This window comes from Cryptomeria japonica, chromosome 6 (assembly GCF_030272615.1).
Source record: "Cryptomeria japonica chromosome 6, Sugi_1.0, whole genome shotgun sequence".
Taxonomy (NCBI): domain Eukaryota; kingdom Viridiplantae; phylum Streptophyta; class Pinopsida; order Cupressales; family Cupressaceae; genus Cryptomeria; species Cryptomeria japonica.
The window spans coordinates 307,930,228-307,946,509 of record NC_081410.1 but is presented as its reverse complement, the minus strand read 5'-3'; the positions used below and the strand labels follow the sequence as shown (position 1 = coordinate 307,946,509).

The following is a 16,282-nucleotide window of genomic DNA, read 5'->3' as shown; positions in this document are numbered from 1 at the left end:
GGGACCACCGTGCGGTGGTAACACCGACGATGACCACTGTGCAGTGTGCCACCACCGACGGCGACCACCGTGCAGTGGTAACACCGGCGGCGACCACCGTGCGGTGTGCCACCACCGACGGCGACCACCGTGCGGTGGACCACCGACGGCGGCACCCGCAACTACAAAGCCACACAACACGTAGCCTGCAGCCGCACAACTCACCCGCCCGCACACACGCGCCGAACAGCCCACAGCCGCACAGCGCGCAGCTCGCAGCCGCACAGCCATGCAAACGCACAAACACACACGCAGTCGCTTCGTTGTCAGTGGTCACTGTACGGTTGAACTGCGTTGGGCGTGCGGAAGGAGGACTGTACGGTGTGCACAGTTGAGCATGTTGTCAGTATGCTGGAGGTGTGTCCGTACGGTAAGAAGGGTGTCGACCGCACGGGGAGGTGGCCGCACGATTGGAGGTGCCAGTGTTGTTGTTGACCGTACAGGGAGGTTGTATGGCCGGGGTGCCATCGGTGACATTACAGTGCCCAAAAAATAAAAAAAAAAAACGACGACGACTGGATTTAAAATGATTCGCTGGAGTTTGAAGCCAGGACACTGGAAATTCAGAGTGGAAAAGAAGGGTTTTTGGCATCTTAAAATATCACAGAAATGTTGTGCTGCCCCTCGACCCCGCTGGGGCGCTGCCCCTGACCCCGCGAGAGGCGCTGCCCCTGACCCCGCGAGGGGCGCTGCCCCTCGACCCCGTTGGGGGCGTTGCCCTCAGACCCCCAATTTATTTTGAGCTACAGAAGACCACGGGAAGTGTTGTGGTTGTCCGTATTGTGAGAAAGAAGCCTGCAGCTAAGCATTGGCGGGGAAGCCATAAGCCGTAGAGGGAGACGGATTTGGAGGTTGGGAACAAACAGAGTTTGAGGGAAGGCATTGCAGGTCCGCGCAGTTGTATGACACTAGGGAGTTATTCAGTTCAGTTTTTGGCCTTTGGGGAGTGTGATGGAGGATTTGAGGTGTCTCCTAGCATTTGTGCCAGCGGATTGTGGCCACCTCCAGGCAGGATAAGTACGCTTTGAGGAACTTGGAGTATGTCTCGGCTAGACATGAGGTTGCCTTGGTGGATGCACAGAGGGCTTGGGAGGAACTGACCACCAGGTTGGAGGCAATAGTCGCGTGAGACTTAGTTCAGCGTACCCAGGAGTTGGATGCTGGGAGAGCAGCACGAGTGGCTATCGAGGACAAATTGGCTAGGGAGACAGTATCATTTGAGTAGCAGTTGGTGGAAGTTGAGACTGAAAAACGTGTTTTGCAGACAAGTTTGTGTTAGGCACAGGAGGATTGTGATGGCAAAGGAAGCAATATTGGTGAAATCCGCACTTGAGCATCAGATGGTAGCAGAAAAGGGTTTTCAGGTGAGGACGCAGGAAGTGTATACGATTCGGGCCCGACTGGCGTCAGTAGTTCCTGCCTTTCATCTCTATTTTGTATTAAGTCGTCGGAGTCGACTTCTTTTCTTGGGGGGGATGATGTTGACGGGAATAATCATTATGTTATGTTGTTATATTATGTTTATGTTGTCGTCGGTAATAATGAGTTACGGCGGTCAGTTAGTTAGCCGACGGGTAGGTAGTTGGAGTCGCGACGGTTGTGTCGCACCCCTTCGGGTATTATATATTGTGTACCTTTTCTTCGAAGTAGGATCATGTTAGTCATGTCAGATGTAATGTTATAAGCACTTATTGTACATGGACTGTGGAATTAATACAAAGGCTGGTTATTTAATATATTTCCATTATGTTCTGTGCATTTACTTTCTGCATTTAACCGTTTACCCGAGAGGGCAAACAGATGATGCCAAATGATGCGGCTGCTGAAACTCAAGGATATTCCAAAGAAGGATTTAAAAAACAAAACCTGTACGGACTTGATTAAACAGCCAATAAAGGCTGCAATCCCATCTTTCTTAACTGCGTCAGCTATGTAATCCACAAAAAATCTTTCCAACCATCTTTCCCAAGCACTTGGTAGATAAGGGTTGTTGAAGATATAGTTGCGATAAAGATCATCAATGCAATGTTCCTTATTTATTTCTTCTGGTATCGGTTAATTAGCTTACGTTCTTTTCTTGCCTTGTTTGCATTGGTGGCTGTCGGTGACTCTTCATGTTGCTATGGCTGTCGGTGAAGGTGATGTCGCTGTCAGTTCATGTGGCTGTCGGTGTATATGAGGCTGTCGGTGCAGATGTAACTGTCCATGCCTTTCCCTCTCCCTTCGTGTGCCTCTTCACTAGAAATCCCGATATGTTATATTGATCATTCTTCCTTGTCTCGTGCTCTCTTCTTTGGCAGTTTCGATAGATTCATGATCGGCTTCTTTCATTCATCAAAATAGTGTGATTGTGTCTGTCAGATCAGAGATATTATGTGTTCCTTCTGCATTCAGAGTTTTCAGTCATATGAAGGTTTTTAGATTGTATGTGAGATGTATAATTTGAGTTCATTCTTATGATTGATTTGTAGAGAATCAAACTCATATCATTGTGATTGATAGTAATCTAAGACTATCATCAGTTGTATTCTTTTTCTGAGATATAATAAGTTCATTTTGAGTGGGTTGGGTTTTTCACCCTCAGGTGGAGGGTTTTCCCAGGATAAGGGCTTGTGTATTTGTTTATCATTCTTTATTTTCTGTTCTCAGTTTTTCTATATTCTGGTTCAAGTTTTAACATGGTATCAGAGTGGGTCTAGAAGATCGATGTAGAACCAAAATTTTTAAGTTCTTTATTTCTTTCAGTTGTTTGCCTAAGTCATTCATTATGGCGAACGGATTGAAAGTAGAAGATAGATTAGATGGTTCATCAAATTTCTCTTCTTGGAAATTTAGAATTCTGATCACTTTAAAAGAGAATGATCTCCTTGACTATGTCTCGAAAGATGTAGAAGAACCTTCTGCTGATGCAGAGAAAGTTCAATGGAGAAAGAATAAGACCATGGCTAAGAAAATTATGATTGATTTTGTTAAGGATCATCTGGTGCCTATCATCTCTAAGTTGGATTCAACTAAGGAATTGTTTCAGACTCTAAAGGATCTTTATGAATTCGACAATACCAACAGAGCTTTAGCCTTGAGGCATCAACTGCTGGATGTGAAAATGTCTAGAGGAGAATCTGTTACTTCTTATTTCATGAAGATTTCTGAGTTAAAAGATCAGCTCAGTGCAATTGGAGATACTTTTGCTGATAAAGACTTGGTTATGTTAGCTATGAATGGACTTCCCATCTCATGGGAATCCTTCATTCAAGGCATTAGTGGAAGAGATGATCTTCCTAAATTTGATAGGTTGAGGGTAGATTGCATTCAGGAAGAATGCAAACAAGAAGCAAGAGGTTATGGTCGCAAATCTCATCATGAAGATGATCATGTGCTTGCTGCCCATGCATCTAAAGGGAAAGGAAAGAAAGGTAACTTCAAAAGATTTAGAGACAAGAATGTTGAGTCAGCCCCTGATGCCAAGAAAAAGTGGAAGGACCTTTCTAGAATTCAGTGTTCTAGGTGTGACAAATTTGGTCACTTTGCCAGAGATTGTGTATCAAAATCTAAGCCTCAAGCAGCTGCTGCAAATGTTGAGAATCCTTCTCCTCAAAGAGAGTCAAGTGACTGAAGGATTTTTATTTATTTCTGCACTTTCTAGTAATGTTACTACTAACAGTGATACATGGTTGATAGATAGTGGAGCATCTCGTCATATCACTGGTTTTCGTGAGCACCTTTCAAACTTGAAAGAAAAAGACTCTCATCTTCAAGTTATCATTGGTGATGATGCTTGCTATTCTGTGAAGGGTGCTGGTTATACTTCTTTTTAGTTGGACTTTGGTATTCCTCTTCATTTAATTGATGTCCTATTTGTTCCTGGTATTAAGAGGAATCTGATTTCTGTTTCTGCATTATAAGACAAAGGTTATCATGTTGCTTTTGCTGATGGAAAAGTACTTGCATGGAAGAAGAACTCTAGTATTCAATCAACTCATGTTATTGGTGTTCGTCAGGATATTCTTTACAAGCTTTTAGCTTATCCTATTCAAGTCTTAGCTCATGATTCTTCAAGTTCAAGTGAGTTGTGGCATAAAAGACTTGGTCATTTAATTTTCAAAACTTTGTCTTCAATGGAGAAGGTTGTCATTGGTCTTCCTAAGCTGAATCAAAACCATGAAGGTGTTTGCAAAGGGTGTGCTCTAGGTAAGAACATTAAGAGCACCTTTCATAGTAGTGAAAGTAGGGCAAAGAATGCTCTAGAATTAATTCATTCTGATTTATGTGGACCTATGTCAATTGCTTCTCTTAGTGGTTTTTGGTATTATGTCATCTTTATTGATGATTTTTCACGTAAGTGCTGGATCTACTTTCTTAAGTCTAAAGAGTTTGATGAAGTGCTGTCCAGATTTAAAGAGTTCAAAGCTCTAGTTGAAAATTTATCTAGCAAGAAAATAAAAATTCTTAGATCTGATAATGGAGGAGAATATGTTTCTGGTGTTTTTCATAACTTTTGTGTTGAAGCTGGGATTAAGAGGGAGTTCTGTGTCCCTTATAATCCTCAACAAAACGGTGTGGCTGAAAGAAAGAATAGGACAATTGTTGAAGCAGCAAAGGCTATGATTCATGACCAAAGTCTTCAAACATTTCTTTGGGCCGAGGCTTGTAGGACAACAATTCACATTCATAATCGTAGTCCTCATTAGATTCTAAACAACTTGACTCCAGAAGAAGCTTTTACAGGTGTCAAACCGGATGTAAGTTATTTCAGAATCTTTGGATGCCCTATTTATATTCATGTTCCTAAAGAGAAAATATCTAAATTAGAACCTTCAGGCAAGAAAGGCATCTTTGTTGGTTATAGTGAATCTTCAAAAGCATATAGAATCTACATTCCAGGACAAAAATAGATTGAGATCAGCAGGGTTGTTTCTTTTGATGATGATGTAGCTTGCATGAAATTCAAAGAATCTGATAAAGAAGATTTTGAGCATCCTCAAGATTTAGATACGGCTGATCCGAATCCATCTTCAGACATTCAGAGGGAGTTTACAGATTTAGAAGATCCTGTTGATTCAGCTGATCCAATTGATCCAGTTGACTCTATAGTTACATCAGCAGGTCCCAGTAATAGTTCAGCTAATAAGAAAAGACCTTTGTGGGCTAGACACACTATGGAAGATGCTGAAAAATATGCAGCCCCTTGTGGTACTTTCAAAGAAAGTAAAAGACCTCACAAGTTTGCTGGCTATGTATCTTTGATGAGTCATATCTTAGCATCTGAGCCTTCAGATGTTGAAGAGGCTTTAAAGCAGCAAGTGTGGAAGGATGCCATGATAGAGGAATATCAATCTATTATGAAAAATGATGTATGGGACATTGTTCCAAGGCCTAAAAACAAATCAATGGTTTCTTCTAAGTGGCATTTTAAAAATAAACATGCAGTTGATGGGAGTATAGAAAAGTACAAGGCCAGATTTGTAGCCAGAGGTTTTTCCGAAAATGAAGGCATAGATTTCGAAGAAACCTTTGCACCTTTAGCACGTTACACTTCTATCAGGACTATCATAGTTATTGCAGCTGTTAAGGGTTGGAAACTTCATCAAATGGATGTGAAAACAACCTTCTTGAATGGTAAAATTGAAGAGGAGGTTTACATTGAGCAGCTAGAGGGCTTTATTATTTACAATAGAAACTCTCATGTATGCAGGCTTAGAAAGGCCTTATATGGTCTTAAACAAGCTCCTCGTGCTTGGTATGAAATGATAGACCACTATCTTTTGAGCTTGGGTTTTCTAAAGAATGACGCTGATCCAAACTTATACTTCAAGGTATATGATGATAAGGTGCTGATTTTAGTACTATATGTTGATGATTTATTTCTCACTGGTAATGATGATCTCATTGACAATTGTAAGAAGGATTTAGCTTCAGAATTTGAAATGAAAGATCTTGGTTTGTTACATTATTTCCTTGGACTTGAGGTATGGCAAAGACCAAATGAAATCATGTTGAGTCAAGGTAAATATGCAGTTGATATTTTGAAAAGATTTGACATGTTAGAGTGTAAGTCTATGGTGACTCCTATGGAAGTAAATTTGAAGAAATTACATGATGATGTAGCTACTTTAGATTTAGTTGAGCCTACTATGTATAGACAATTAATTGGCTCTTTAATGTACTTGGTTAACACAAGGCTTGATATATGCTGTGTAGTTGATACCTTGAGTCAGTTCATGTGTGAACCAAGGCATATTCACCTTGTGGCAGCCAAACATATATTGAGATATGTACGTGGTACAATTGGACTTGGCTTAAAATTTTCTTCGTGTGTAGAGCTGAACTTGCAAGGGTTTTCTGATTCAAATTGGGCAGGCTGTGTGCATGATAGAAAAAACACTCCAGGTTGCTGTTTTAGCCTAGGTTCAGCTATGATTTCCTGGTGCAGCAGGAAACAATCTTGTGTTGCACAAAGTATAGCTGAAGTAGAATATGTTGCAGCTTGTGTGGCTTCAAGAGAAGCTGTGTGGTTTCGGAAATTACTTGCAGGCTTGTTTGGACAGCCTTTGGAACCTACTGTGATTATGTGTGATAATCAAAGCTGTGTTAAACTTTCAGTTAATCCAGTATTTCATGATAGAAGCAAACATGTGGAAATTAAATATCATTACTTGAGAAACATGGTTCAGCGAAAAGCAGTTGAACTCAAGTACATTTCTACAGAGGAGCAGACTGCAGACATTCTCACCAAGCCACTTTCGAGAGTGAAGTTCTGTTACCTCCATGAAAAGCTTGGTATGAGGGAGAATGATGCTCTTGCTGAGAGAGAGTCTCAACTTCAGTGATACATTGCCTGTGTTTAATGAGTTCTTCTCTACGAGAGAAGTTCGAGGTGAAATCCCTTGGTTAATGAGTTCTTCTCTGCGAGAGAAGTTCAAGGTGAAATCCCTTGGTTAATGAGTTCTTCTTTGTGAGAGAAGTTCGAGGTGAAATCCCTTGATTAATGAGTTCTTCTCTGCAAGAGAAGTTCTAGGTGAAATCCCTTGATCCACCCTCTAGGAGTAGCTATGGTGGAAGTCATGTGTATGACTTTATGATTTTTATTTTTTGGTTTTACTAATCCTCTAGGAGTAGCTATGATGAATATTGTTATACTAAGATAACAACTTTATTGAATAAAATCTGTGATGGTTTTTTTGTTGACATCTTCTGAGTTGCAATTATGTGTACTTGTCATATGTTGACATAATGAAGATCTCTCTCTTGCTAAGAGGGAGTGTTGAAGATATAGCTGCGATAGAGATCATCAATGCAATGTTCCTTATTTATTTCTTTTGGTATCGGTTCGTTAGCTTTTGTTCTTTTCTTGCCTTGTTTGCATTGGTGACTGTCGGTGACTCTTCATGTTGCTACGACTGTCGGTGAAGGTGATGTGGCTGTCAGTTCATGTGGCTGTCGGTGTATATGAGGCTATTCGGTGCAGATGTAACTGTTCGTGCCTTTCCCTCTCCCTTCGTGTGCCTCTTCACTGGAAATCCGGATATGTTATTTTGATCATTCTTCCTTGTCTCGTGCTCTCTTCTTCGGCAGTTTCGATAGATTCATGATCGGCTTCTTTCATTCATCAAAATAGTGTGATTGTGTCTGTCAAATCATAGATATTATGTGTTCCTTCTACATTCAGAGTTTTCAGTCATATGAAGGTTTTTAGATTGTATGTGAGATGTATCATCTGAGTTCATTCTTATGATTGATTTGTAGAGAATCAAACTCATATTATTGTGATTGATAGTAATTTGAGACTATCATCAATTGTATTCTATTTCTGAGATATAATAAAGTTCATTTTGAGTGGGTTGAGTTTTTCACCCTCAGGTGGAGGGTTTTCCCAGGAGAAGGACTTGTGTATTTGTGTTTCATTCTTTATTTTTTGTTCTCAGTTTTTCTATATTCTGGTTCAAGTTTTAACAAGGGCTTAGACTTTAATACGAATTTCCCTTAGTGATGAGGTGGCACTTGGGCTTGGATCAGCAAAGACTTCTGAATTCATGATGTAAAGGGTCCTACGAACACTTTCCAAGTACATGAAGGTCTCACACAATGCCAAAAGACGTGCAGCTAGAAGGCAAGCTCAACACCTTTATTTGTAAATTAAATAATCTTTTTTTTTTTTTAATCTTATGAAAGGTGGGAAATAGCATTAGGAACAAGTCTTCAACAAAGTAAATTAATTCCCTTAAAGTGCTTACTCCTTTGGTTTGGTAGTGTAGGGAATGGATTTCAAGCCTTAAAACATTAAGAACGATCACCATTTAGTCGCTTCCTCCTTAGAAATTAGTATGGTCAACCTTAGACATTAGGATGATACGGCTGGGGAACTATTGGTATGACTATTAATAGGGCTGTCCTTACTAGCTTTTATGGTAAAGCTGGGTAGTATTACTCGGCTGATATGTTAGGGGCATATTTCATCAAATACATTGAGAATATATTATTATTTTTAGCATACAAACTTCTGTATTAAATAACTTCACATTGGGTTTGATAAATTTTGAAACTAAAATTTCATTTATTCAGTACTGAAGTGCAAACTGAACTTTACCCAAAATGCAAACTTTGACTTCTGAAAGAAAACTCGAAACCAAAAGAAAACTAGAATCTCAAATCCCCAAAACACTATGAAATCAATTGGCACAAGCGTTCAGCACAACGGTGAACTCTCTATAAATCCATTTGATCTGCTAGGTGGGTTTTTGTCCACAAAATTGATGGTCAAAAGGATTTTAACTTTTTGTCCTTTGGCTGAAGAATGAACTTGGTTCAATCTTCCAAATATACAAGGGTTTCATAAAATCTTCAAAATGAGCTTTTTTCCTTCAAAATCCCCTTTTATAGGCACTTTTGGAATATTAAAATATTATTATTTGTGTCCTTTTATTTTACCCTCCAAAAGGTGACTTTAGACTCCTTTTAAATAATTAACATAAGTTGTCTTTTAATTTTTACTTTTTTGACAACTTAAAATTTAATTATTTTTTGCACATTCAACCAAAGTTACAAAAAATATAAAATAGATCAAATATGAATCTATTAAAATAATATTATATCTATTCTATAATGGTCATCTTAGTTGTTCACTTAGTTGTTTTTTTTAGTTCGTTTAGTGGTACTACTGTTTCTTTTATTAGGAGGCGTAGTTAGCTTTTTAGCTTTTCAGCTTCATGTTGAAAGCTTTAGTTGAATGGTTTGTTCTTTTTAGAACACTGTCTTGTAATGCTCTTTATATACGTTGTATATTCATGAATAAAATTCATTCAATTATTTTTCATGGTATTAGAGCGGGTTGATGAGCTTTTTTAGGATTTGCCGATTTTTTTATTAAAAATTCTTAAGACCTCTATCTGGAATTTATTTCCAAAATTTGTTCAATTTCGAGGGTTTTTTTTGGCACGTCTTTAGCGCTTTTGTTTTTGCAGGTCATTACAGTTTGCAAGGGTTTTTCTAAATCGTGCCCAAAAAAATAATAGTGAAAAATTGCGTTTTTTTTTGTTAGCTGTGATTTTGTTTCTGCGACTGTATTTTTCGGCCCTCCAAGGGCACGTGATGGATTTTGTGTTTGTTTTCCATCTGTGTTCGTTTTCTGTTTGTGGGGTTCGCACGATCCAAGTTTTTTTTGGTTTTTTCTTTCACACGAGTTTCTGAACATGTCGGGGGATTCTATGATTTGAGGGCCTTTTCTATTTTTGTGGGCGACTTTTGGTAGTTTTTTCTTGCAAATTGCAGGAGGGTTTTTGTCCACACGGATGTGTTTTTCGAGCAAAGAAAAATGTATTTTTTTTTCAGCGAAGAAAATCCATATCTGGTCTCTTGCTATTTTTCGTAGGTGTTATTTGCTGCACGAAGGCGCGACATTGTGCCAACAGGCATTTTCGACCTACGACTGGTATTTATTGAGTTTTTTTTTGCAACTTCTGGTGGCGATGAAAGGGTTTTTGTCAAGCTCTCTAAAGCCGTTTTGTGTTTTTTTTTTTTCTGCAAAACAAGATTGCAAAATTTTGCAGACCTTTACGACATTTTTCTGTGGGTCGTTTTTTGTATTTGCATGGCCTAAAATCTGTCTTCTGTGACGGTTTCATTGTGCCGCTCAAGTCAATTGTTGCTTTTGGGAGGTTTGTGGAAAATATGCCTTATTTTTAGGTTTTTTATAATTTTTTTGGCCATAAAAAATTTATTTTTTGTCCTCAAAAAATAATTATTGATAGTTTTTATAATTTTTTGTCCTGAAAAAAATTATTTATGGGTTTTCGCGATTTTTTCCTAAAAAATTGTTTGGTGGGTTTTCACGATTTTTTCCTGAAAAATTGTTTGAGGGTTTTCATGATTTTTTCTGAAAAATTGTTTGAGGGTTTTCACGATTTTTTCCTAAAAAATTGTTCGTAGATTTTTTCGATTTTTTCCTCAAAAATCACCTGTAATTTGCGAAGTCCGTGTGGGATATTGGTTAGCTGGGTTTTACCATTTTTCCAACAAAATGATGTTTTGTAACCTCAGATTTATGGGTTTGTCGATTTTGTCCTAAAAAATCGTGAATTCTCCTTTGGAGGGTTCCTGTTTTAGGGTTTGATGTTTTTTCCCACAAAAATCGTGCTTTGTTGTAGTCTTTTTTGTGTTGCACTTGGAGTTGCTGGGGCAAACATTTGCAACCGTGGGATCTTGCAGTCTATTTTGGAATTGCTGGAGCAATCAGTGCTCTGTGCTCATCTGCAAAAGTTTTTGCGGTTTGTGCTAAAATCGTGTTTGTTGCTCTTTGGAGGGTTTGCCGATTTTTCCTCAAAATTGTGTTTTCAGCTTAGTAATTATGTGTGTGACAGTTCTATAATTCACGTGTGAGGATTACATCAGGTTGGATGGCTTCTGGTACCCTTGGTCATTAACATTCTGTAGATCCCGGGAGGTCTTTGTAGCAGCAAAGTGTTCTTTGCATTTGTGATCAAAACTCTTGTAGTGTCTTTTGTAGGTTATTGAGTACGATGACCATTAGGGAGGGTATTAAAATAATATTTTTAGTTTTTAGCTTTTTAGCTTCATGTTGAAGCTTCAGTTGAACGGTTTGTTCTTTTTAGAACACCATCTTGTAATTCTCTTTATAGACGTTGTATATTCATGAATGAAATTCATTCAATTATTTTTCAGAATTTGACCATGCCAAAATATTCTTAAGCTCTCAAGGTATTGAATTTCATAAAAAATGGTTCTTTCCAAAAATAGTAATCTTTTCCAAGAAGTGAGGAGAGATTTTGAAATGTTGAAACTGGCTTTAGAAAGTACCATTGGACTCATCTTGATCTCCTAATTTCACTGTCATTATCAGAATTTCTTTCTGATAAAATTGGTGCTTGCTAAGATTCCTTGAACTTTCCAAGAATGTTGGAATGGACCGAAAATGGGACAACAGAATGGAAGTGTGCAAGGGTTGTGCACTTGCAAAATACCACAAGGACATGTTTTGGGAAGTGCATGGAGAGAAAATCAGCCATTGAAGCTTATTCATTCAGATTTGTGTGGCCCTATGTCCAGGCAAGCATAAGTATAAAACACTACATGATTACATTTATTGATGATTTGACTATATTCATATGGGTTTATTTTTGAAGAGTAAAAATATGTTTTTGAAACATTCAAAATGTTAAGGCTATGGTAGAAAAGAAATGTGAAAGAAACATAATGTGTTTAAGGACAAATAGAGGAGGTGAATTTTGTGGGAAGATTGGAATTAAAAGATGGTTAATAGTATGATATTCGTTGCAGCGAATTGGAGTGACAGAAAGAAAGAATACAATACTAATAGAATCAACAAGAAGCATGCTGGAGGAAAAGAGTATAGACAAGGCATTTTGGGCTGAAATATTTAGCATTGCTGTTTACATCATGAATAGGAGCCCAACTATTTCAGTAAGAAATAGGACATTGCATGAAGCTTGGTATGGGAGAAGAAGCCTACAGTGGTACACTTGTAAGTATTTGGTTGCTTAGCTTATGTTTACATAAGTGATGAGAAAAGATGGAAATTCGATCTAGAAAGTGAAGCATGCATATTCATATGTTACAATGCAAAAAGCAAAGCCTAGAAGTTTTATGCCTCTTAAAGAAGGAAGAGCATTACTTTTAGAGATGCAACGTTTGATGGAGGAGTCCATACAGATCACTTGAAGGAAGAAAAATAAATGGTGAGTCAAGAAATAATTTGAGATCAAGAAGAAAAATCTGAAAGTGCAAAATTGACATCAATTTCAAGCAAATTTGTTAAAAAAAATAAGAAGGCAATGCAAACTCATTCCCTAAATCTATGATAGATCAAAATTTTAACAGATTGACAAGTCAAGTTAGAGAAAGCATGATAAATTGATCAATTATGGATTTTATTCAAATATTGAGGTGGAACCTACTAAGTTTGAAGATGCATTTGAAAAGAAATAATGTATTATAACTTGGAAGAAGAGATTGATGCTATTGGAAGAAACAAAACTTGGGAGCTTATAAAGCTACTAAAAACCAAAGAAGTGATGGAACTAAATGGATTTACAAGATAATGTACAAAAGTGATGGTACAATTGAAAGTTACAAAGCCATATTAATTGCAAAAAAATGCTCAAAGGTATGTACGAACTATGAAGAGACCTATGCACTTGTTGCAAGGCATGACATTATATGATTGATATTAACATTAACAACTTAGAAAGGGTGAAAAGAACACTCATTAGGTGTGAAGAGTGCATTTTTGAATGGTTACATTGAAGAGGAAGTATATGTGGATCGGCCACACAGGTTTGAAGAAGGTGACAAAGAGGGATATGTTTACAAGTTGAAGAAAGAGCTATATAGTTTGAAACAAAAACCAAGAGCATGGTATGCAAGAATTAATACATGATTCTTAGCAAATGGATATGGGAGAAGTAAGAATGAGCGTACACTACATTCTAAGAAGGAAGGTGATGAATCTTTAATTTTTATATGTCGATAATCTAATCTATATAAGAAGATCAAATATGATGAAGACAAAATCCAAGGAGGCAATGATGAAAGAATTTGAAATGATTGATTGAAGATTGATGCAATATTTTCTTTGCATGGAAATACACCAATTTCACAGTATGATCTTTATTTGTCAAACTAAATATGTTCAAGGTATGTCGAAGAAGTTTGATATGCTAGATTGTATAGGTATTGATGCCCCAATTGCTCATGTCGAAAAAATAATGAAATAAGATGGGTCGCTAAAGTTAGATGAAAGGAAATACAAAAGTATTGTTGGGAGCTTAATCAATTTGATAGCTAGAAGTCCAAATATTTTGTTTGTAGTTTCATTGATATAAAGGTATATGAATGAACCTATAGAAAGGCATCTACAAGTAGCAAAAATAATGCTCAGATGTGTGAAAGGAACAAAGGATCATGGACTATATTTATTTAGTTGAAGATTCAAATTTGTTTTGTTATTCAGACACAAGTTGGGCACGATCATTAGATGATAGAGCACACCAAGACATTGTTTTGCTTTAGGAAGTGGATTGGTTATATCAAGTTCAAAGAAACAAAATATACTGGCAATATCTAGTACATAAGAATTTTTTTTTGCATGAACAATAGCATGTACAAAAGCAATTTGATTAAGAAGAGTTTTGGAAGATCTAGAAGAAGAGCAAAGAAATGATACAGTGACATTTTGTGTCAATGGTGAGCAATATAGTTCACTAAAATCGAGTATTTGCTGTGGGTTCATTGTGGTTCTGCCCGGTTCATTTCGGGTTCACCTAGGATGAACCCGTAGTGTTTTGGATATATTCTATTTGAATTTCTACCCATGCCAAACTGCACCACAAATCTGGTTCAAACCATACCTAGATTTGGGTGCAGATGCCAGCGAACTGACAACTTAGCTTTTAATTCATTTCTATTTTTTTGTATTTTATAGAAATTACTCATTTCAGCTCATAACAAAGGTCAGACAACCAATTTTTCAAATTGACAATGAAAGAGAAAATACGGGCATAGGGATCCTTCATTGTAGCCTATGCACCCAAGGATTTTGCATTTGAGCATTCATAATACAAATCTGACATATCATTAAGAAAACGAGTTTGTCACTCAAAAAGAAATAAGTATTAGCTAAAATATGCGAATAAGTGTCTTGGTCTTTATCAACAATTTAGATGTAACATAACTCTACAAACTAAACTCAGAAAGTTTAGCAGCCCCCCAAAATTGAAGAAACCCCATCATGTTTGATATTCTATTTATCCTCCAATAAAGTTGGCTTAGCTATATGGATAAAAAATCATAGTCTACTTAGAATCAGGTTTTAAACATCACTGTGTTTTCATAGCATTAGGTGTAATTGAGCTTAGAAAGATATTTACAAAGTTGCCTTGGATGAACTATCTTTAATCTTTTTTCCCATGTGTTTATTCCGAGCTGAAGTTGGTCGAATTGGCTTTGCTTGAGTCAAACTTCTCTATAAATGTTGATGTACAGTTTCTGGCTTAATGACAAGGCAGGAGACATCTCATCAAGGTGTTGCTTTCTCATTGACGAACAAAAAATAGGCATATCATGTCACTGGAAAGCATTCTGATAGGCTAATCTGTATTTCACTAGATTGTCTTTGATTCCATTTTACTACTTAAGATTCCAATGAAGGTTTTAGGTTTTCATTGTGGAATCGCAATAGGTCCACATGATTTTTACATTAAACTTAGACTTGTTTAGTTTTTGGGAATCTTTTGCAATGTGTATTGCAAGGTGATTTGTTTATTAATGTAATACATAACAAGCTGCACAAATCCAACGTAGGAAGTAACAACACATTTGGCGATAGGGAAGATGAATTATATTTCCTTAAGGACCTCAACATCACATTTTTTACCTTAATTTGTTGCAAGTTTTACAATGCATTTGGAATTTACCATATGATGGTATCTTTCTTGCTTACTAAAAGCATGCTATGTCTCTTATTGCAGGGCACTTGCTTCAACACAAGGCACAACTCATTTCAATGGACTAAACATGAAGTATCCATTTGACAAAAGAATGATTACAAAGGGAGCTCTTTGTAGATTGAATTCATCAAAAACTGATTTTTATGATGGAATTCATTCCCAGTGGGAAAAGAGTTTACCTTCGGTGATTAAAAAGACAGGTTCTGTAACCCAGATTTCATGCTCTTTAAAGACTTTTATGACAGAAAAAAATCCCACTTTAGTTCGTGATCTGCTTGTTGAGCAGGAAAAAGTAGGCGTTTTGTTGTTAAATCTTGGAGGACCAGAGACGCTTCAGGATGTGCAACCATTCTTGTTCAACTTATTTGCAGACCCGGTGATGTGTAATTCATTGGTTCTTTTTCAATTTTCCACATTTTTTGGGATATTGTACTCAGTCCTTATCAAAATTTGTCAGGCTTTATTCCCTTAATTAATTAATACATTGTATATCCTCACTGTAATTTTTTAATATTAATGTAGTACAAATGAAACATGCCGATATTGCGCATGGAAAGCTAATAAGGTGGTAAAGCTCTTGAATGGAGCATACTAGTTAAATTTATTAGATTCCTTATATGCCTTGCTCTTTGAAACATATAGTGCCCTTTTGGCATGTTTTGGATGACATGCATAGTTCACAATGTATTCTCCAAGGACAATAATGCTTTATCAATGCATTTTCCTTTCTGTTTGAAGATATAATATTTAAATCAGAAGTTTTCAAAAGATTATGCCTCAAGCTTGGGCTAATCTAAATAAAATTCTATTTTATTAAAAGGCTACAGCTTATCATCTCAAAATACCAGTCTAATCTGTACTGTAACCCAAACTGAAGAACTGAATCATGCAGTATTAACATATCCTGAATATTGTCTTTGGAAAGGCACAAAATCAAATATTATCTTCATTATGAAACAACTAAATTTTATTTCCTTCCTTATTGCCTTACTTCCAACTTGAATGAGCATTAGAAAACTATCGTAGATTGTATTTGTGTTAAAAGAAATATTGTATGCAATGATAAATAAAGTAGTTCTAGTACAAGAAATAAGCAGTGCTGAACAACTTAGAGAAACAGGTGGGAAGCTTCATATGTATTCATATGATGTTCAAAACTTCACTATTTACACCAGTCATGAACAGCAAGAATAACTGGCAGAATGGACACACCAGAGGGCTCCCCTACTGACTTCTCATCCACACTCCATGCATGAATATATTTG

The 16,282-nt window shown here is 37.0% G+C and overlaps 1 protein-coding gene across 2 annotated transcripts in view; it reads left to right on the top strand.

Moving 5' to 3' along the window:
* Positions 1-16,282, top strand: part of LOC131043810 (ferrochelatase-2, chloroplastic) — a 221,820-nt gene that overhangs the window by 44,755 nt on the left and 160,783 nt on the right. For both annotated transcript variants that reach the window (XR_009105605.2, XM_057977047.2), the window contains exon 3: positions 15,039-15,393. Coding sequence is in view for 1 of the 2 variants with exons in the window: in XM_057977047.2 (XP_057833030.1) it covers positions 15,039-15,393 (355 nt within the window). In the remaining variant the exon portion in view is untranslated. The remainder of the gene's footprint in view (positions 1-15,038; positions 15,394-16,282) is intronic.